The following is a 23,751-nucleotide window of genomic DNA, read 5'->3' as shown; positions in this document are numbered from 1 at the left end:
AGTCTGCGCCGGTCCGTCACCGTCGACGCAAGCTCCTGATGACGCTCCTTGGTACGGAGTGAAACATGTCGAGCGTTTTCGACTTAAAACACGTGAGTGACCCGTTATTAATATATTTAATATCTTTTATGTCTCACGGAAGTTTTGTTATTAAAGTAGTTATAGACATGAAACCGAGCGACCAGGGGTAAGAGAAAGACATATTCATGTATTGACAGGTTAATGTATGGCAGCATAATCCTTTTTCTCTTTCACTTACAAATTTCGGTCAGAAAAAAAAACCCAAGATTCATAGAAACAAATTGATAAGGCCTAAAAATCATTTTAATATGCAGCCTTATTGTGAAATGCTTATTGCTTAACTTAAGATAATAATCATGGTGAGCAACATGTAAGCACCAAACTAATCCTATGTGTTTAAAATCAAACCTTGAACATCATCTTCTGTTTTTATTATAAAAACCATTACGATCCAGATTTCAGATTCAGATTTAGTTTATTCAGAAACAATACCGTTTAATTAGGTATACGGGGTCGCTAAGTCGTGTACCCTATGCCTATTTTTAGTTACAGTGTCCATACATCAATCCTCTAGAAGTATAACTGAAAAATATTCATCAACATCTATTTTCGCACAGTCAGCAGCAGAAGTTGCTAAGCGGGCGAGGTGTTCAAAATTACCTTGACACGCTCTTATTCTCTTAACAATAAAGTCGCGTTAAGATCATTTTGAACACCTCGCCCGCTTAGCAACTTCTGCTGCTCATGTCATTGACAGGGTTAACGTGGTTCTCTCATATAGACTATCTTTGCGACTCACTTTCATCGGCGTGTTTCGCCCTGTCCAGACTCGCGCCAAGCCTGTCTCCAAATAATCTAAAAAAGGCATATTACGGATACTTTCACTCCATCCTTATCCGAGGCGTTGATCTCTGGGGTCTGGCCGCAAACCGTGACAAGGTATTCAAAATACAGAAACGAGCTTTGCGTGTAATCACCAACAAACCGTTCGATCACCCCGCCAAGGAACTATTTAAGACCCATAAGATATTAACACTGCCAGCCGTTTATATATTAGAAGCATGCAAATATGTTAGAGCAAACCTAGATGCATATAAAAAAACCTGTACCCGCGACGCAGACAGCCGCAGAATGCCCATGCTAATCGCTCCTACTCAACGACTCGCGAAGGCCCGAAGTCTCTCAGTGTTATCGGGCCAAAAATATACAACAAAATTCCTAATGACATTAAATTTACAGAAAGCGATTCAATATTTAATAAAAAACTTAAATGTCTACTACTTGACCAAGCATGTTACTCTATTGATGATTTTATGAAAGAGATTATTTAAAATATTATTGTATTGACAACTATTGCACAATGATTATTTACGAAATTGAAATCTTTGACCAATGTATTTTATCAATCATATTTAATTGTATATAACTGTCGTATTTCAAGTGTACCTGTGTGACCTGTAAAATATTTTTTACCAATAAATAAACTGAACTGAACTGTAGGACACTACTGCTGCCCATAGGTCTACGATACTTTCCTATTTAATGATCATCCCTCGGACATAAATTTATCAAATTTATGGGTTCGTTATCTTCTTATGCTATCTATGAAATTAACTTTTAAATAGTCTATGGTTTTATAGTTAAGGGGTGACGATTCCCAGTTTCTGTAGCGCCAGTTGCGCGGCATCAGCTTTGGCCTGTTTCTTGTTGGCGCTCGCCACCGCCGGCTGGTATTCCACGCCTGCTACTCTTACCTGGGGACAGAATACAACATTGCAGACAGCACCACAGAATAAATAGCACTTGGTACAGAACGTTCACTCTTTAACAAAACGCGTCTATTACGACAGATATGACCGCTAGGTGGCGCAAGCGCCTGCAGGCGTCCGTTCCGTAGCGGTGCGCGACAATTTACTATGGCTAGACACCAAAATTGGTGTGAGCCGCATGTACGTGCAGCGACGCGACGAAATCGCGGAGTGAGCCACGCCTGACAGCACTATAAGTACAAACTTGAATACAGTATAATAGGCAAAACTGTTGAAACTGGCCATCAGGTACATACTTTTTATATAACTGCTGTATGTTCAAATGTATTTTTGACAGACTTCATTAAAATGATCCAAGAGGAATATTTGTTATATTTTTAACCAATCACTGATTTGGAGCATACAGCATTGATTAAAAAGGTTCTGCAATGAAAATGGCAACAACACAGAAATGAATGACATAAACATAACAAAATGAGAGAGCGAGGCACGGTCGAGCTTTGGAAGATATAGTTGGTCAAGCCTTGTCAGTAGAAAAAGGCGCGAAAATCAAATTTTCTATGGAACGATAACATCCCTTCGCGCCTACATATTTTAAATTTGCCGCCTTTTTCTACTGACAAGATTTGATTGACCAGCTATAAGTGTCAAGTCCTTTACTTTTAGATCAGATGGGGTCATTCTGTAATTTCCCACACAGGGTGGACACGCTGTAGTACGAAAATTGTTTAAGTGTCTATTATGTACGCACGACATGTCTGTATATGCTTCAATGTGTGCGGAGGTTCCTAAAGGCTCAGTTTCATTAATATATAGGTGTACATGCTACACGGCTCGCATTCAGGGAACCATATTCCTTGGTCGATAGACCCCGCAAGGGTGCGGGAGATTTCCATAACGCATGCCATTATGAGTTTCACTAGTTCGTTTGTGGAAAGTCACCGCACACTATATCGACCGCGTTAAGGCTTAATTTCATTCGTATTCATTTTTTATTTCACCTACTTCAGTTGTTAAATTTGCGGCTACAATAATGTCTTTGTCTTAGTACTCCTATGTATTTAGTCTATGCTCTATAAATCTAATTGAACCTTACCTTAAACAAGAAGTTCTTCTTATGATCAGGGCCGCACTCGAAGCACAGATTATACTCGGGTGGGCCGAGTTTTTGTTTAGAGCAGTACTCTCCAAGTAAAGATACAGGATGTTTTCCGCCCGCTGATAACGCAGGCGCTGCGCCGCCCCTCCGCGGCTGACGTTGAACTTTCATCTGAAAATTTATTTTTTATAGCTAATAGTATAAGACTGAGGTTATAATGGAACACATAATATACCGGCTGGTGGTGTTCTGTATATTTAAAAAGCAGGTAACACAACAAGTAGCACGTAAGGCAAACAGCTAATATGATTTACGAGGTAATCCAAAGTATTGCCTTCGGCGGGCAATAAGGCTGAATACTTATATGAATTTTAATAACCAAACCTCCGTGAGACAGACATACTTAATAAATTAAAACGTGAGTGACCCGTTTTAAGTAGGTATGATGAATTTGTAGGAAATAAGAATAATACATTGTCACATTGTCTATAAACAAATATATATATTTAATATTGTCTTCGGTTACCGCGATAGTTACTCATGAAATAAAACTATGAAAACGGATTATATCGCGTATATTGAATTTATAATACATCCCGACGTTTCGAACCCTTTACAGCGTTCGTGGTCAACGGGTGACTGAGGAAAACTTACAAAGTGTAAAAATACCCACATACTAAAATAATGAACAATCATAGACTACAAACTTTAAGGCTGGCTGTACATGCAAAATCGGTTCCTTAACTAAACTAAACTGAACTTAAACTAGCCTTATGAACCGATTTTGCATGTACAACCAGCCTTAAAGTTGATTCCAGTCAGCCAATCTATGATTGTTCATTATTTTAGTATGTGGGTATTTTTGCACTTTGTAATTTTTCCTCAGTTACCCGTTGACCACGAACGCTGTAAAGGGTTCGAAACGTCGGGATGTATTATAAATTCAATATACGCGATATAATCCGTTTTCATAGTTTTATTTCAAAAATATATATATTGTCAAACAGATTTACAGGATGAGAAAGAGTAATCCGACAGCACCACTCCTGACCTGACCTTTAACCACGCAACGCATTCCTGAGGTCATAAGAAGCAAAAAATAAATATTTTTATGCGTTTGTTTCCTTTTACATCTTGGCAAAAAAAAAACATATCGAAAAAGTAGTTTTTATTATATTTACACTTTAATGTGTCATTTATAAGTTACATATATGTGTGTAAACCAAGTCACATGGTGGTGGTAGTATCGCAGCCAAAAATGCGTTTTTCACTGAGTTAATTACGTAAGCAAATTTTCACAAGAATTGTTATTTATTATCTCTAAAACAAGACCGATTTCAGAAAAGTTTACGATATTTTAGTCTCTAAATGCGGTTAAGAATACACCTTTAAAATCTATCGGGTTACGTCTTTCTCGCACTGTTTATTTGTTAAGAGCATGAAATTGATAACTTTACTTAGCGTAGGTAGTTTAAAAAAAATAGTCGAAGTTGAGTGGCCTTGGATGCACTTTTGTTTGCACACTATATCAATTCTATTTTATTTGATTGTTATCATACTACTAAAGCAAGGATTTTCAGCTCATTCTGACAACAGGATGTTACCCAAATTTTTACACATCACAAACCCACAATCGGACAAGTTAAACTAAAACCAAGCTTGGAAGTAAATACGCCCACCCACATATAGTATGAATTTTGCTAAATGATTTTTAAGCCTCAGACCCTAATTCGTTTTGCCTTTGTTTCTTTTATGGAGAGGCGCCTTAGTCGCGTGCCGAGCGCGTGCCAAAGCAACCATGTCGTTAAAAATATCGTGATAGTATTAATTAAGGTTTAATATGTAACAGCTCATTCTGAGATAACGAGTTTGGTTAATAAAAGGCGATCGGTTGTCTGTATGTGGCCTCAGAATACAGAGCTGCTACATAAATTTGAACTATATAAGTAGGACAGTAAAATTTCTTTTTAACCGAGTTTGTTCCCGTTCAGTCAGTATTGGTACCCGCTGAACAAAAGAAAAAAGCTTTTGTTTAACAGATGAGGTTGTGAGGCGTAAAAATCATTTGAGAAAATTCATACTATACATTCAAGCTTAAACATAAAACATGCTTAAACAAAAAAAGTTACTTACTCCTTTGTTGTTCCTCGTACTGACCTCTTCTTTAGCCTGCAGACCTCTTGTGTCCAGTTTGACCTCTAACAGTAACGGTTGGAGGGTCCCCGTGCCCTCTTTTCCGAGCCCTTGGCCCGGGGTCCATCCCATTTTCTGGAGGAGATGCATGCCCATCCCCCCTCCTACTGGCGCTGCCCTCATGAGTTGATCCTAAATGTTATGAGTATGTTAGCTTTATGATACGTTTAAGAGGAATATAGTTATCAGAAGTGCTCGTACAATTTCTTTTATCGCTAAGTTTTAGGGCTTGGTTACATGAGTTCGACTGCCGAAATTAACAGTCCACTTAATGTAACTACCTATAACCCTTAGGTAAGTATCGGAGGTCAAACGTTGTATGTTACCGATAAATTATATTGCACTATTAATACATTAGTATGATAGTTGCGTTCGAGAAGCTTAAAAATGTACACATTTTTACACGTTTTTTTTTATTTATTTATTCTGGATTGACAGAGCTATCGACTGTAGAAAAAGAAACAATAATTCGTACGAGTACACTTCATAGAACAAGAAAAAATCTCTAAAAGTTATAATTTGAGTTCAGTTAAAAAATAATAATTAAAGAACCAAAATATTTTATTGAATATGTACTCATTCTTACCGCCATAAAAATACATTTATAATAAATAATAAGTAACAAAACCTAGTCCGACAAGAAATAGTAGAATATAAAGTGGCAATATGTACTGTAGTGTCGTCCCGTTTTATTAAATTGATTTGAAAGAGACAACACTACGGTATTGCCCTTTTTGAATGACTATACCTGGAAATACTTATTCCTAAATCCTAGTAGGTGTAAAAAATGCATATTTTTTAAAACTCCTCTTTGTGATAGTATTTGTTACTCTTACAAAAGTCTGTCAAAGAGTGGCAAACGCTTTCTTTAGGGCGCCCGCTAACTGGCGCGGGTGCTCGGAGCGGGCGCACGCACGCGGGTGCCATTGTATGTAAAATCCGTCGCACGCGGCCGCCCAGTTAGCGTTGCTCATACCTACTATTTTTCTTTTATGTACGATTCCCACCGAAAGGGCGGAGTCGGAGCGCATTTCACATTTACAGCCGCAAGCCGGTCGGCTGCTCGCGGACGCGGTCGGCTCCGGACGGATTCCATCGCTGCTGCCATACATAATGTATAGGCACATTGAAAATGCGCTCAGACGCGGCCCGACTCCAGCCGGTCGGTTGGATTCGTACATAACCCGCTCACCTGGGGCCCATTTCTTGAACGGTATTAGACTAAGACCAGGATTACACTTGTAAGTTTTACTTACGTAAGTAGGGACAAAGCTATTTGCTAGAATGAGATAACGATATTCATATCTCATTCTGTAGTATAGCTGTGTCCCTACTTACGTAAGTAAAACTTACAAGTGTAATCCTGGCCTAATATTATTATTGTGTTGCCATAGTAACCCATATGACTTGACAGTTCGTGGACTAATATTAGTCTAATACCGTTCGAGAAATGGGCCCCTGCTCCGTGCAACAGCGCCAACTAAAGGATGCCCTTATAAACGCAACTCTCGTACTTATCAACACACAGACCAATAAATTACAAATTTAAATAAATTATAATCGACACAGCCGTTCATCAAATAATATGTACAAGTTTAAATGACAGTTGCATAAAAAGTGAGTAAATTTGATATGAATACAGAACGACAATAATTTTCCAGTTTCCCCTTTGTAGGAAACTTACCTGGTGTGTCGCACCTAGCGCTCGCTCGCTCGCTAACGTAGTGCGCGGTTCTCCTTATCACTTAAAAGCTGCAACAAATATTCGCGGATTCCCCATTTTAGCCTCATTTTTCTAATGAGCCAAATATGCCAAACTTCAATACAACTAATAGGTATCCGCAAGGTCAGCGCCCCGTTTCGCGAAATATTGTTATTTGTAAAACAAGCGAGGTCCGGTTCTAATAAAAACAGACTCGCTTGTATTACATCAATTACATGTCACAAACTTTTCGTAAAACGGGTTCGTGCTTGCGATATTGATCAAATAACTTTAGAATTTAGATGTACAATGTACATTGTACAGTCGCTATAAGATATATCGGAGCGGCCAAGGTGCTCGCAAATATCTGAACATGCCTCTATTGTCAAGGGCTTAGAGTGCGTGTTTAGATATTTTTGAGCACCTCGGCCGCTCCGATATATCTGATGGCGACTGTACCGACACATTCAATTCTCTATATCTTTGCAGCTCATTAAAAAATCGGCTTAAATCTTAAAAGACTGACTTCTAACGTATGATTAACTCTTTAAATGTCAATAAATAGGTACGTAGTAGATATCGATGAGAAGAATATTTATATCTACTTAAGAAATTATATGCTTTATGAGTATGATTGAATTGTAATATGTATAATAGTAGTTTATGTGACTGCTACATAATGAAAGGCATAAAAACTGAGTGTGGGTTTATGAAACGAACGTAGTGAGTCTCATAATAGAATCACACGAGTGTTTTAATGCCTAATTATGTACAGTTACATACACTGCTTTATCTACACATATATTATAAACTTTCTATGATATATTCACTAACCTCATATTACAGCCGACATTGGGGCATAGTTGCTCTCTGGCGGAATTCGCGGATATGAGGTGGCGATGGCGTCTCCGAAATATCTTTATCGCACATTTTACACGAAACTTCACTAGTTACTTTAAAAACAACAGAACAAATTATTTTTTACTTACAAACGAATAAAAAGATAAACTGCACGTCAAATGGCGGCAAAGAAAACTTTTTTCACGCATGTCACGCATCCGTAGTTTTTTTTAATTCAGAGACAAACTAGAGTGGGGGTCGATTGCCATATCGTTCGATACCAACTAACAAGCGAGATTTGTCAAATTTGTATGCAATTGACATTTCATTTCGATAAAATAAAACGTCATCTCGACTGATATTAGAATAGAGGTCAAATCAAATTTCTTTGTTTTTCAGAGATGTTCGAAATTTGAATAAAATAATGTTATCGAAACCGATGTTATTATTTAGCAATAATAACATTTTCACAGATACAAAATTTGCTGTAACAAAACAGTTTATCTTAATGTTTGCCATTATTTACGGATTTTGAAGGCATCATAGAGGGTTTATGATATGTGTGTAGATAAAATAATAAATCATAAATGCATTCCATAAATATAAGTACAAGTTATAATTTTACAGATGTACACCTGTAATATTGATTTCTATAGATCTCCAATGATTTTTTCGCCCAAACCCTAAGCTGTTAAACAAAAGGCATTGTTTCTTTTGTGCGCTGCGGTGGCTACCTCATTTCTCATCAGTGAAAAGGATCACGCCCGTTTAAAAGGCAATTTTAGAGTTTTACTTTTATGGTTCAAATTCAGATAACAGCATTCAGCGTTTGGGTAATGTAGGACGACAGGTAAGAATATTCGGATAGTAAAAAGCTGTTACATAAATTTGAGCCCTATGTGTAACACGCCAAAATTGCTTTTAAAACGGGCGTGATCCTTTTCACTAATGAGAAATGAGGTAGCTACCGCGGTGCACAAAAGAAACAATGCCTTTTGTTTAACGGCGAAGGGTTTGGGCGAAAAAATCATTTGAGATAATTCATACTATAATCATGAGCGGCCTTTGCCGCTTTAGATTAGTAAAATTATAAATTGTAGCTTTATAAAATCGATCCCGGGTCACACCATTGTAATGCCCCCGAAATAAATTAAAATAAGAGCCTTGTCACCCAAGCGTTAAATATCTAAATTGATTTAACACAACAGAATAATCATATGAAAACTGTATAATTATATAATAACTGTGCCAGTTTAAAATAAAGTAAATTACTAATAAAAATAATATTAAAATAACGCTAGTGTCAGTCTTTGTATGGGGGGAAAACTGAATATTTGTTTGCAAGTATTGGCAATGATAGTAAGCATGCCATTGGCAATGGCATAAGAACTATCATTGCGTTGGACCCAGGATTATAGTGTAATGAGCGAACTAATCAGTTCTCTCTTTACACTTGACGAAAAAATGTCAAAGGTGATGGTTGCAACAACATTTCATTTGAAGATTTTGAAGTATCCTTGGTCTTTGTCATGTGAAGTATTGTTGGCATGGTTGTTCGACTATATCCTGAGTATCATACATATACAGGATGTTAAAAAATAAGTGCATTCCCGTTGCCAGGGAGGTTTTGGGATTATATTGAGCAACTTTTACTATGGGACCAACCACGAAATCGCGAAAAATGTTTTTACCCTCCATGGAAAATGGACCAGCCAAAATGTACGAAACAGCCAAAATTTTTTTCGCGATTTCGTGGTTGGTAAAATTGGCTCAGTATAATCCCAAAACCTCCCTGGCAACGGGAATGCACTTATTTTTTATCCACCATGTATACAGTATCAATATTCATGATATTTGACAGAATTAAGCGTAGTTCAGATAAATACGATTTTTAAGTTCAAATATGGGAAGGATCGGCCTGAAGGTTAACGAGTTATAGTAATTCAGTAACTTTAATATACATTTAGCGTTTGCGTCAAATCCGGTTAGTTCTGATTTTTTGCTTATTTATGATGCCGCTTGGTACGATTGTTGATTGTTCCTAAGGTCAAACAAAGCTGATCTGACCCGGTATACACGAGATCGTTCCGTGCTTACCCGCCAAAGGGGGGGTATTTTCGCCTTTACAATAACAGTGTGGCGACTTGCACTAGGTAAATAAAAAATTTGACAATTTAGCCCATTTATTCCTTATTCTTTATAGAATTACTTCAAAAGCAGGCAGTCATACATTTTTTTGTAAAAATATGTAGCGGATGGCAGTGACTATTTCCATAGAAATTTAATTACCTATGACCAAAGTAAAATATGTAAAAAAACACAACTTGGCGTTTTAAAAGTAAAAGTCCCCTGAGTCCTTTTAAGGAATGTTACTTGGCTATCGTAAGAAATAGGCATAGGCATCCATGGGTCTAAAGCATGTCTTCCTGATATAAAGATCGTCAAAACAAAATGCTACCAGAGTACCCCAAGATTAAACGCAAGAGCATGTTATTGCAACCATCATGTAAATAATTTGGTCGGAAAGAATAATACACTTGTATTATAAGTTCTGACCACAGCAGCGGGCGGCAACGGCGGCGGAACTGAAAGAAGATTAGTCCTCAGGCTTAAAGTATCAAACAAAACCGTTATACACTAATACATATTCTTATACACAAGTCTTATGACATAAAGTTAATTTTAAGTTGTTAGATAAAAATTTGTAAAGTTCAATATTTGGGATATGTATATGAAATATAGCTCTTTTAGCCAGGTTTTGTTTGACACTTTAAAAAACAAAATATTCACCGATGTAAAGTGTTTAATCGCCACAAATGTTCTTAGTACAATTGGGGAACCTTAGAAATGTACTTTAAATACTGTGTTTAAAAATATAAACTTTAGAAACGATGCCGCTTATGATATATATTAAACATCATGTATAAATCCTATTACACCTAACAATATGAACCAGTTACGTAAAAATATTGAATAATATGATCTGAACACTAGTTTACTTGGTGAGACTTGGCGAGACTAAGCGAGAAAGTTTAAACAGTAGGCTTAGCACAGGAGGTCCGCGACAGTATCTTGCGCGCGAAATAGACTACCCGTCTCTTTCAAACTGTATTAATTACAGAGGGACAGTAACCCGCGGGCGAGATACTGTAGCGGCGCTCCTGTGCTAACACTACAGGCGACGAGTAATAAATGACTATTGTTTCGCCGACTGTATAAAAACTCGATACACCTACAGTAGCGGCATAAAAATCGCTATATCATATTGCTATTTTTTGCAGGCATTCATTCGAAAATTCGTGAAATTAGACTTTATATATTATGTAAACAATGATTGTATCATCATCACGACCATTATATACTTACGTCCCACTCACTGCACGTGGCAAAATAGGTAGCCACGTTAGCGAAATGCGGATTGGGGACTTCACACACCAATAAATATATTTTATAATTATTGAATTCCTTTTTTGATGATGATGCTCAAAATCGAATGTTACCAACAATAAAACCAAGAGGAATCGAGTTTTAGCCCTCGTTAGCATCTGGTTTGAAAATTAAATCGAATTAGTACTTTACAAATTAATACCCACCGGGGACACCGGGGTACCGCGAAAACTCAAACCAACTAATTATTTTAAAAATGTACCCTAGTTTGATAGAATTGTCGTTTTCATATGCCTCTATATTGTAAATTTACTCGAAAACGCTAGAGCCGTTTTTGAGAAATTATCAAATATTATGCAAATGTACCTGAAAAATATGATAGATTATTTGCCGCTACTGTACGACTCGCATCGCAAGTGGATAGGTCTTACTATAGGTACAGAATTTGAATAAAAATACTATTAAAACTGTTAATAAATTCAAGTTGAACTTTGAACTATGTCTAAATATAATAACGAACAAATAAGTTCCTCCATTGACGTTGAACATTAGTGAAGGTTAAACACGGAGAGTGCGGTGGGGTAAGATGGGACGGTACCTTCTTGGCCCAGGCCTGCGTGCCGCTGGCGAGCTCCTTGGGGGTGAGGATGTGGGCGCCCGTGGAGCCGGTGAACTGGCCCGCCTTGGTCGACCAGCCGAACTGGTGAGCAGACGACTGTTCAAGTCGCATGGTAATTTTGTATTATTAAACAAAAATGCAAATGAAAATAATAAGAAATTAATAAAAAATAACTCAATATGTCTCAAGTTTACGCCAGTAGCGTTGTATTAAACATAGTAGTATTTTTTGCATGGGAAAAACACAAATTAGACTTCATAATCATAACATTAAATTGGAAATAACAAAATACCTATATTATATTTAATAGGGTAAACTGGCACGTTAGAAGAGATGTGTTCGGTGTTAATATCTAATTTGATCTTTTAATTTATAGATGAAAAAAAATGAAAAAAGAAAATGAAAAATATTTATTTAGATGATTTGATAAATTAAAATTATACTAAATTTAACTTAAAACTGAGTCTAGAAGGAATGTGTGGAATGTTGCCCTTTATTGACTTTACTAAGCAAGCTAGGTTTTGGTTTGAAATGTGCCAAACCATGGAATATCATCAGATCAAAACTCGTTTTCTAAGCATTTTTAGAAGTAGGAGTGACTGTTAATAAGTTTCATTTAATTGGTTAAACTTTGAACTCTAGGTAGGGCAACTGCACTGCACATAATGAAATGAAAGCTGTACTTACGCCACGAGTGGTAGACAACTCGTTCTGTTCTTGTTCTTTTCTTATCATTAACAACTTCTGCGAGACGATCGACGCAACGTCCTAAAATAACAATCACATTTTTCTTTTATTTAAGAGTCATAAGAACCCGCCGCAAAAACGCTGCTCCCATACAATCGAAATTATGCTCTCATTTTAAAAAGACATGCACAAATTACATGTAACTACAGTAATCGTAGTGGTTCGTTGGTCATTGGTGGGTACTCACAATAACTTTTGGAGGTTCAATTCCTGGCGGGTAAGCTTGGGGTCCGGGGGCAGGCAATGCCGGTACTGTCGGAACTGAGGCTAGTTCTGAAAATAAATTAAATATCTTGAATATCATATATACCAAATAAAAATTATAGGCTCCACACCCATATGTGGTTAGGGTTCTTGGCCAATCAAATTTGATTTTTTCGAATAATTAATTCCCAGCAAGCTGGAAATCGTTTTAATATTTTCATTTGGTCCTAAATGCGTGTAATCCGAGTTTGCGCAATCCCAGGAGGTGTGCATAAATTTTTGCTCTTTTTCAGTTTTTTGCTTGTAGCTCAAAAAACGGTACGTCCGACGGAAAATTTGCTCTAATCTGTTCCTTAATATGAATTCGTAGTCAAAGTTTGTAAAAATAGGCCGCCATTTTGAATTTCTTTATTTTTGGTATAATTATGTTAAAATCCGAAAACTCCTTTTCACCAGTGTCTGATCCGCAAAAGCTTGCTGGTAGTGCCATTGTTATTGATGGTGGGATCCTTCTACATGGAGTGGTTTGACAATCCAAGGAAAAATGAACTCCGCCCACAATCTGCTTTTCCTAAAGGTTGCCTGGTAGCAGAGATGGGCAAAATGTAATCGACTAACGATTAACGATTAAGATTACAAGAATTAATTGCGACTGACGATTGAAAACGACGATTGATCAATTTTAGTTGTATAGAGTGCAACTAATTTAGTTGCAACTAAATTAGTTGCCGATTGATTTCGGACAACTAAATTTTGTAATCGACTAATTAGTTAGACTATTTTCTCGCGACTAATGTTAGAAGCAAATTGAATAGAATACCTCGGTATGGCTATGTTGACAGACTAATTAGGACATCTTAACGGATGTTTAAAAATAAAATAGTCATGTATTACTTACGATATTTTGACCGTTTCTAAGGAGTGAGATCTGTTCTCACTATTATTTTGCTACTAAAGTAGTGCATCTCTCTGAAATTGGATTTAATTTCTCTTATCTAAGGGTAAATAAGAACTGGGGAACCCAAACTAACATAGTTACAACATACGAGTACCTCCGTATGTTACATACATACGTACTTGTAGTTACATATTGCAAGATAAAAAATGCAAAAACGGGCGACTACGTAGTTTTAATATAGATTTAATCGTGAAATTTAGTCGATTGAAACTAAAACTAATTTAGTTGTTAGTCGAACATTCTCACAACTAATTTAATCGCAACTAAATTAATCGCGATTAAAAAATGACGATTGATATTTTTAATCGATTGATTAGTTAACTAAAAGATTAATCGATTAATGCCCATCTCTGCCTGGTAGGGAATGCCTCATGGCATTATGTCCGCCTTTTGTACTGTGAGTTTTTCTTTTCTCCCAAAATTTATGCACACCTCCCTTCACAAATAAACACTACATAAAAATAAACCCCGACACTTATATACAAACGTAATAATCGTTAGTGCGATGTAGATATCGCCGAGTTTGGTTCAACGACATCTACCGGTTTATAGGGTAAGCTTTCAAACGAAACTAGCAATACTTACGCGTGCCAGTGGTGAAGCCCTTCATGTAAGGCGGCGGTGCCACGACCGGCGCGGGCGCGGGCGCGGGCGCGGGTACAGGCGCGGGCGCGGGGACGGGCACGGGCACAGGCACGGGCACAGGCACGGGCGCGGGCGCCGGCGGCGCGGGCAGCGCCAGCGGGGCCGCTCTGTACACAACACACATTGTTCACTAATGCTTCATCACTTCATTTGTAGGGTTGCGTTACCAAAGGGTAAAAACGGGACCCTATTAAGGCTGGCGTCCACTAGACTCGCCAAGGCGAATCGAATCGCAATAATTCGCCTTCTATACATTTACTATGAACGGTAAATACGATTCGACGCGCCGCGGCTCTTCGTCAATAGACGCAGTTTCATAGTAAATGTATAGAAGGCGAATTATTGCGATCCGCCTCGGCGAGCCTAGTGGACGCCAGCCTTTACTAAGACTCCACTGTCCGTCTGTCTGTCCCCAGGCTGTATCTCATGAACCGTGATAGCTAGACAGTTGAAATGTTCACAGATGATGTATTTCTGTTGCCGCTATAACAACAAATACTAAAAACAGAATAAAATTAATATTTAAGTCCCATACAACAAACGTGATTTTTTTGCCGTTTTCTGCGTAATGGTACGGACCCCTTCGTGCGCAAGTGCGACTCGCACTTGGCCGGTTTTTTTACACCGGTAACCGATCTCAGTATAACCGGCAAAATTCTCAGTATATTTATGTTTCCTTGCGTTGTTGCAACAACCCGCCCGCCTCTTCAAGTTTTACTTTGTAAATGGACGCACTCTAGTTACGTAAATCAGCAACATTTTGGGAATGTGACTGAAAGTTGGGCCCTAACAGGGCACAAAATAATCCTTTATTTATAGGGTAAAGGTCTGAAAAAAGACCATAACATCATCTTTTTGTATTTTTTTCTTGTATGGAATTTTTAGGTCTATAGATTGGCGATGACGATGAGGCTTGAACTTGAATTGAGGATTTTTTTTCAGTCTTGCCCATTAAGGTGGTTCGATTTTCATACAAAATTCAATCGGCTTTAATTAAAGCACTACACACTATTACTACACAAATATTTGCTCATTTATCTACTTTCGAATATTCGTTTGCGCTAAATTAATAGAAAAACTTTGTTTCATACAGAAATCATACATAAATCAACGTAATTTTTTCATCAATTTTACGTATGTGTGTGTCACAAATGTCGTGTACAAATACGTTGCGTGCGGCGTTGCCACTCTATGACGTTGGCGACGTTGCCTGGCCGACCTGGCAGGATTTGCAGTGCCGTCATGTTTAGTGCATTTTTTGTTGACAGTGTTGACACTGACACATAGGGTCTAGTGATTATATGCTCTTTGATAGGGTCATGTTTATTGTGACTTATCAATTTGTTTGTATAAATTGAACATGATAGCAACGTCTAAATCAAGTTAAAAAAATCATCGGTGTTCTGGTCCGCGAAAAGTGTCCGATTTAGGACAATAGCAATTTTAAAACGTAATTGACTTACTTAGGCACAGCAGTTTCCGCAGGAGCGATTGCAGCAGGTTTGGCGGCTGTTGTTTTAGAGTTCAGTTTCGCAACTTGCTGTGACACCAAAATTTGTAAACATTAAAAATTAATCATAATAAAGATTGTTAGTACTAGTAATACCAAACCACAGAATAAATAATAGTACTACCGTACAGAAAGGAAACTTCCTATAAAACCGGTCTTTGACAGCGGTTCAGGGTCGAATCATGTTGTTCCTTTCTAATATATGGCACTTTCCCTTTTGGCTATTTAGGGTTGTCAAAATTCAAGTCATTATCTTATCTGTGGTCGTGCACGCAAAGGGACGTCAAGCTGTGTCAACCCTAATAATTGCTCGGAGCAATGCTGAGCCGAACGGAGCCGAGTTTGCCCGAAGCAAAGAGTTTCGCACCCCTGACCAAACTCAGAATATTTTTTAAGAAATAAAAGCAACATCCTTCATTCAAAACAAACTATATATGTGTAAAGTTTTTCAGAAAAGGGTCCTTAATGTTTTCCATCAGAATTTCTGTTGGAATTTCAGATAAAAATGTCCAAAGTGCACTTGAAGCAAAGAACCCTTCTGTGATGAAAAACCACATATAATCATTAACCCCGTTGGCAGGAATTATGCGTACATGTATAGTGTAAACTGCAAGGAGTTCCATGATATAAAAGTCTCACCATATCTTTCTTTGGTGGTGAAACGGGTACCCATTCCGTGGCCTTTTCCCTGTGTTGCGACCCTGACGACACGGGGAATTGTAGTCGCAGCTCTTCTTTGTTGGCTATTGGCAGTGGATTCGTCTTGATCGGGAGTGGCGCTCCACCCTACGTGGAAAAGTAACAGACTAGTATTACGAAAAATATTAACGAATATAAGTAATGTTCAAATGTTATACTGATGAAGATTTCTAGAATTACATAAAGACGTATTTAAGTTCAAGACACATAAGGTGCATAGGCAACACTTAGTTTATAGGTTCCCTAGTTTAAGTATCACTAACAAAATATGGATTTTTTGAAAGTCTGAATTAAATATTTTTTTTTTTATTTTTTTTTTTATTTATAGGACCCGGATATGTCCTTAAACTACGTCCAAAAGAGAGGTATTGGCTGTGAATGTCATCATTGTGTGGTAGGGCACAGCACAGCGGGTGTCATTCCAGCGGTGGCAGCATGGTTCCATTTTTATCGCTTGTCACTTTCGCACTTACGTACTTGTTAGAACGTACCAGGCATGGTGACAGGTGATAAAAATGCAACCGTACTACGGCCGCTGATCTAGAGCAGAGCTCAACTGGGGAAGTACCTCCACCATACAGAAAACCGAAGCCAAATAACACTAGACCCTACTCATAGTGTTGTGTTCCTGCCGGTGAGTAAGTTTGCCAGAACTCAATGAACTGCGGAGTGTTAGGGTCGGCAACGCGCATGTAACTCCTCCGGAGTTGCAGGCGTACATAGGTTACGGAGATTGCTTAACATCAGGCGGGCCGTATGCCTGTTTGCACCCGACGTAGTATAAAAAAAAATTCGAAAGCAAGGTAATTTTGAAAACTGGTAATATCTACAAAACTAGAAGTAGTATGCACTGCTATAGCGTAAGTGTTGCCATGCAAAGTATGAACTGCTTCCGGTTTTGTAGATTTTAGCAATTTTCAACATTATCCCACCCTCGACCCAATTTACCCCAATGCACCCTAATTTAGAGAGAGAAATAATGTCGAAAACTTTGCAGTATTATTTAGCATAGAGGTTTTAGTTTATGTGAAACTCACCCTTATATTCATAACAATAGGAGCCTTCTCTTTGACTAGGAACGGATGATGGAAGGCGAGCGTATCTTCGTTCTCGCTCATGTCTTCGTCGTGAGATGAGACGGAAGACAATTCTCCGAGGGCTTCTTTCTTTGACAAGTGCTTGCAGAAATCTGTTAGCTCGTCTACTGATTTACCTGTTTGGTCAGAAAATAATAACTGTTTTGTTTTTTTAACAATTTTATGTTCCTGATTACTATAAGAAGAGGTAACTAAAAATCAAACACCGCATATGTCGTCAACATTAGTAATATGTACAAGTGTTTTGACAATGATGTCAATTGTACAGAAAATGCTAGTTCTAAAACCAGGGTTCGAAAGGATAATTATCAATGATAGTTATCTTGATAATTATCGTGATTTTTATGCCTGATAATTATCGATTTGATAATAACATTAATATATATATAGTAGTATATTAATTTATATATAGTAGTGTGAAAACACAAATCAAAATATTTAATAAAATAATTTGATTTGTTCCCAAACTTGTTAATAACATTAATAACCTAAAATTTACGAAATATAATTAGATTGTTACATGATGATTATCTTATATTTCAATGGTTAATAAAAACTAATCTATATTAGGTCACTTTTTATTTGTACATAGCAAAAAACTATCAAAGGATTCAAAGAAAATAAATATAGCACCATCCAAACCTGGGATAATTATCGGATGATTATCTGGATAATTTCGAACCCTGCGTGCTATCCGCCGTTCTGCGCATGTTTAGAGAAAAGGTGGGCATTCTGTACTTACCCCCTGATTGTATGGCGGCCATGACCTGGTTTCTAGTGTGCGGCGGCAAAGCAGCCGCGCCGGCGGGCACGGCGCCGTTCTTCAGCATGTTGATGGCGTTCCTTCTCGCTACTTCTAGAAGACGCTTCTTCTCGCTGTCTGCTAGCTTCACCCCGGTTGGTGACCTAAGAAAATCATGTTAACATACCGTGAACATGCTGTTACCTCCCTATCTATACCTCAACCTATGCCTATACCGGAGCTTATTAGGTTTTGGCTTACTCCGAAATGCAATGGTAACATTGGTAGATTTTGAAGATTCTGAAGTAGGTCTGGGTTCTCTGAGTTGATGTCGACATCGACAATAGCATTTGCATTGAGTAGTCATGTAGATTTTAAGTTCCTTGAGGACCGAATTTAAAAAGCTAAGAACAGGTATAATTATACCAAAGCACAGAATAACTAATAGTACTACCGTACAGAAAATTCACTTCTTCACAAAAGTCAGATTTAGGTATAAAATTTTACCTATACTCGCCGCCTGCAAACAAAATTGAAACTTATAACCGCGCACGAACCGTGAATCTTCTTTGCACGCCGCAGTTTTATGACAGAGCTGTGAGTGTCGGCACGGGGTTGTCACTTGACAAGTTTTTGTACCTATACCTACCTATTGATTTATTAATTTTAAGATAAATATGTAGGAATTACAAACGTTGATTCTGTAAACATAATTTTTTTACCCTGTCTGATTCTCACGGAAGTAGGTATGCCACTGCCGTATTCGTTTGAAAATATGTCAGTCAGTTATTAATATTGTTTCTGGGCAATCAATATTCAATAAATTAAGGATGTTTTATACAGATTAGATCGAGATTTAGGTTTCGAAGCCATGTGTATTTTAAATTTTGCACGAGTGACACGATAATAGTGCGAACCGAGCGGCAGCCCACTGCCATACGCCTGCCCGGGAGGCGCGCGGCCAAATGTACCTAAACTGCGTAGTGACACCCCCCTGACCAAAGTACTAGTTTTAGTAGGACAATGTAAGTCACATAAGTCGTGATTCTCTCATACCATCTATGCAAAGTGTGTAGGTTATGGACGCAAGAATCGCGCAAAATATCGGGACCATTGAAAAAGGTTTATATCATTAAGTATGTGATTCTTTTACGGGACGACAACTATTCCGTAAAAACCGTGCTTAATATCACCACCAAGCAAAGAGCATCGGGTAGACCTCCGGCTTCCTGGTGGTCCACTGTCAAAAGAGACCTGAAGACGCAAACCATCCCACCACTGACAACACGGGACAGATTGTCCTGGCGCAGATGCACAAGAAGGCCCGACCCCAAATGAAGTTGGGAAAAGGGCAGGATGATGATGATGATGATGTGATTCTTTTACCTGGATCTTCTCCCCCTGTGTCTTGGTGACACATGCCTCGGCCGGTGCCGGTCCCGCTCGTGTCGGTCCCGCTCACGCGACCGCGACCGGCGCCGCGACCGCTCGTGGCCGCGCGAGTGGGAGCGACGGCGGCGGCGTGAAGCTGACCGGGACCGGGAGCGACGGGACTTGCTGACTGACCTAGGGACAATCATTGATGAATTAACAGGTTTCATAAGTGTATTATATGCCAAAATCGTAGAATAAAGATTTTCATTCATTAACAAGCCCACCATTTTGATATTATGTTGACAGAAAAGTCCACCATAACCAATGTCGCACCACGATTTCATAGGTACAAAATTGAAAGCATGTGAGAGTTTACATCAGGTTTTTGATATTTCACAGTGTTGGGTAGAGCGTAGGGTAAAAAGAAAACCGGCCAAGTGAGAGTCGAACTCGCGTTCCAAGGGTTCCGTACATTACACAATTTAAACAATGTATTTTTTATGTGAAACGTGAGTGAAATGTCTTTAAGAAACCTGTAGGGTCGGGATCAAAAACTTAGTAATTATGTCCGACTCACGCTTGACTGAATTATCTAGTAGGTTTTCATGTAATCTATAGGTTAAGATCTATTTTGTGTATTTTTTTCAACATTTTAGACCCAGTAGTTTCGGAGATAAAGGGGGGATGGCCATTTTTTGCCTATTTACTTGAATAACTTCTAAATTGATTATCCTAAAATTATAAAAAAATATATTTAAGTTTCAAACAATGAGCTCTTTCATTTGATATGTAACACGATATAGTTTGAAAAACTTTATTTTTAAATTGTCTCATTTACCCCCAAAAGTGGCCTCCATGTTTAAAATTCATTTGTTTACGTTACATGTCTGTCTTTGGGACACAAAATTACATATGTGTACCAAAATTTCAACTTAATTGGTCCAGTAGTTTCAGAGAAAATAGGCTGTGACAGACGGACAGACAGACACACAAGTGATCCTATAAGGGTTCCGTTCCGTTTTTTCTTTTTGAGGTTCTAAATTTAAAACTGCACAGGTTGTTTTATGGCTTGCAGTGTAACCACATGGAGTTGCGTGGTTAATAATAATATTTAGGAAACATGATAATGAGATAATTTTATTTATCCATATTTATGTCCTATACAGCATATACCTCTTTCTGGATCTGCTTCTGTCCCTTCTTGAAGATTTGTGGGAGTTTTCTTTGGATTTCTTAGAGTGGCTCCTATCTTCATCTGACCTGTGAGCAAAAAAAAAACAGTATAAAACTACCTGCACAACATGGTAATATTGGAAAAATAGAATAATGTTTCTGATGTATCAATTATTACTGTCATACTAAAACTTGGCTAATATTGACCGGGATACCGGGGCATCATATCATGGTCACGGGAACATGATGCATGTAACTGCGTCGAAATATCGGGAGCTCATAAATAATACAAAAGGTAATCACGGTCTATATCCCAGTCAATATAAGACTAGTAAAACTAACCATGAATCATTCAAAACTCTAGTCATACTAAAAGTCTACAATGAATTGGTGGCAATTTAATTTTGGCAGATAATTAATTTGGTAGTTTTTAAAAGAGACAGAATTTGTTCATTGTTTATATGCTAATAGTGTTGTTAGTATCAGGGATGCGAAACTCCTCCTTTCGGGCATTCTCGGCTCCGTTCGGCTCAGCATTGCTCCGAGCAATTATTAGGGTTGGCACAACTTGACGTCCCATTGCGTGTACGACCACAGATAAGATTATTACTTGAATATTGACAACCTACCACACCACATTACCCGAAAGGGATAGTACATAAGAAAGGGACAGCATGATTCGTCCCTGAACCACTCTAAAACGCTCCCTGAACTTAATACATATTGGTCCGGTGCGGATCAATCCGCACGGACAGTCCGCGTGACACTAAAACCCCCCTTAATCTTCTGGTGCTTTATTTAATGCGTGGTGTAAAATAATTTATTTTAAATACAGTCAAATACCCTATATTTATTTTATTTATTTATTTATTTATTTTAAATACCCTATACAATATGACTAGAGACCCGTTTGTAATGCATGATATTCAGTGCTGGATTAAGCCAGCGCGGGGCCTGTAGCAAATTTTCTCAAGGGGCCCTTAGACTGTTTTGTTTAGGTTAGGTACTTATCAAGTTTATGGTATTAAATAAAACAAACTTTTATTGACTTATATCATTGACTTGACTTGAATCATTCAAAACTCAAACTTTTCTTGATTTAATTTGGGAAAATTTATAAATAATGCTGTTGATATTGACTTCTCGAAGTAAATCATGTTCAATATTCATTAAAGTGAGGTGATTAAGACATTGTTGGGTTGGCTCAATCAATTCATTTTTAACACGTTTTAATGTTGAGAAAGATCGTTCACCACTGCAGTTGGTGATCATGAGAGGCTAATAAATGCGCAAAGCAATTTCAACGTTCGGAAAACAAGATTGTAAAGAATGATTTCTCATCAGCTTGTAAACCTGCATTTCCAGAGCCTCATGATTCCTGCTGTCAATAATACTAGCCACATCAGAATTGAGCATTGCAGCGAACTGAAGTAACTCGTCGCCCAGACTGTTCTCCAAATCATCTGTGTAAGCACTTAATTACTATGGTTGCAGATTTTATCAAAATTTCTTCTGGTGGAAGAGATTTTTAGCTCTCGGAATATTCCGAAAATGCCAACAATTTTATGATAACTGAGTATGTTATCAATGGTGACAATAAACACCTGAATTTCATACCGTTGTCCATTTGTTTAGCAGTATTGCCAACTTGTGTGTAGTGCGGTGCGAAACATTATTTTTGGTATGACCAGCAGATAGAAAAATAAAATTATAGTTGATCATTTTGATGCAAATATTTTCTTCTTAGTAATTGTGACTAAATCTTTTATATAAATAATACTTTGTTTATGGTCAGAAAACGTTGGTGAGCGGGGCCCCAAATGCGCGGGGCCCATAGCATTTGCTACTCTTGCTTCGTGGCTAATCCAGCACTGATGATATTAAAAAACTTACACTTTAGATTCTTCTGCAGCTTGCTTCTTAAGTATACCTCCAGGATCTGAGGATTTGGGGAACTCTGCATTGGGAACTTCTAGCTTCTCATTGCTGCTGGAGGAGTCTGTGTATTCACCTTCTTCAAACTTCTCAGCTTTCTTCCTGGCTTCTTCTTCGGCTTTCTTAACAGTTTCCTCAAAAACTGCGCTAAACTTCAAATTCTTAATTTGAATTTTACTCTTTGACTTGTCTTCAGCTTCTTGTTTTTTACTGTCTAACTTTTGACGTAGGTCCTCATGTTTAGGAGAATCTGGCATAGGAATGAGACTAGCATCCAAGTTAGAAACGTCGACGCTGTAGTTGTGAGGCTCTTCTATTTTGATAGAGACTCTCCGGTGTTGTACTTCTTTAGGTTCTGTTTTAAGTTTTATTTCGTGACGAAAATCATCAGAGCTAATGCGACCGGACTCATTTTTGATTCTTATCGCCTCTAAATCGGCTTTAATTTTAGGTGGTATGTTGCTTTTGCTAGGTGTGCTTGACCGCGACCTATCGCGCTTTTTCTTAGACTTGCTTTTTTTCCGTTTCTTGTGCTTGGGAGAGTAGTCGCTATCATCAGAATTGCTGCTGCTACTGCTCCGACTCCGTTTCTTCTTCTCCTTCTTGTGTTTCTTTTTGCTTTTCTTTGATTTCTTCAGAGAAGCTTCATCGATTTTGGGAGGATCGGCGTTGAAGGCACTGAATAGCTCTGAAAGAATTTCACTGGAGGATTTTGACGCTTCTTCTTTTTTCTTTCGCTCCGGCGTGGTTTTTTCCCTCTTGATTAGCAACTCTATTTTGTCAATCAAACTCGTCATTTTATTGTATTATGTATTCAACCAAATGCACATGAAAACAACCACCATTTTGTCGAGTTTTGACGTTTGGTTTGACATTTTATTTTTATCATGTTGGCGACTTTAAATGACAATGTAGGCAACATGAAAAAAAAACGTTACTTATGGCCTCTACAATGCTCTACAAACTCAACACCGATAAATCGCACGACACGATGGCGTCCACCAAAGTGCTCATCGATCGGAGCGGCCTTCCATTCC

At 38.0% G+C, this 23,751-nt stretch overlaps 1 protein-coding gene across 5 annotated transcripts; it reads right to left on the bottom strand.

The window, feature by feature from the left end:
• Positions 1-105: 105 nt before the first annotated feature.
• Positions 106-23,591, bottom strand: LOC134744550 (protein Son-like). 5 transcript variants are annotated; one of them, XM_063678376.1, is made up of 14 exons: positions 22,673-23,591; positions 20,780-20,866; positions 19,619-19,798; positions 18,233-18,396; positions 17,431-17,606; positions 16,334-16,480; positions 15,648-15,724; positions 14,125-14,291; positions 12,565-12,650; positions 12,318-12,398; positions 11,610-11,726; positions 5,047-5,214; positions 2,887-3,060; positions 106-1,775 (listed from the first exon to the last, which is right to left on the bottom strand). In XM_063678376.1, exons 1-14 carry the CDS (start codon positions 23,509-23,511, stop codon positions 1,662-1,664), a joined length of 2,577 nt encoding a protein of 858 aa, XP_063534446.1. In that variant the 5' UTR covers positions 23,512-23,591; the 3' UTR covers positions 106-1,661. The 5 variants fall into 5 exon arrangements, with proteins under 5 accessions (XP_063534446.1, XP_063534444.1, XP_063534445.1 ...); XM_063678374.1 differs by having other exon boundaries at positions 108-1,775; positions 5,023-5,214; XM_063678375.1 differs by having other exon boundaries at positions 108-1,775; positions 5,023-5,214; positions 11,610-11,711.
• Positions 23,592-23,751: the final 160 nt, after the last annotated feature.

The sequence above is a fragment of the Cydia strobilella genome, chromosome 10 (assembly GCF_947568885.1).
Source record: "Cydia strobilella chromosome 10, ilCydStro3.1, whole genome shotgun sequence".
NCBI classification, from domain to species: domain Eukaryota; kingdom Metazoa; phylum Arthropoda; class Insecta; order Lepidoptera; family Tortricidae; genus Cydia; species Cydia strobilella.
Note: the sequence above shows the minus strand (reverse complement) of the source record. Positions and strands in the feature narration are given on the sequence as shown.

Bases quoted from the DNA above. Each gene is read 5' to 3' on its own strand.
- LOC134744550 (XM_063678374.1), bottom strand. From the start codon at position 23,511: ATGACGAGTTTGATTGACAAAATAGAGTTGCTAATCAAGAGGGAAAAA. The intron at 14,292-15,647 runs GTAAGTCAATTA...TGTTGTGTACAG, and splicing joins GCGGAAACTGCTGTGCCTAA to AGCGGCCCCGCTGGCGCTGC. The intron at 1,776-2,886 runs GTAAGGTTCAAT...TTCTGTCCCCAG, and splicing joins AGAAGAACTTCTTGTTTAAG to GTAAGAGTAGCAGGCGTGGA.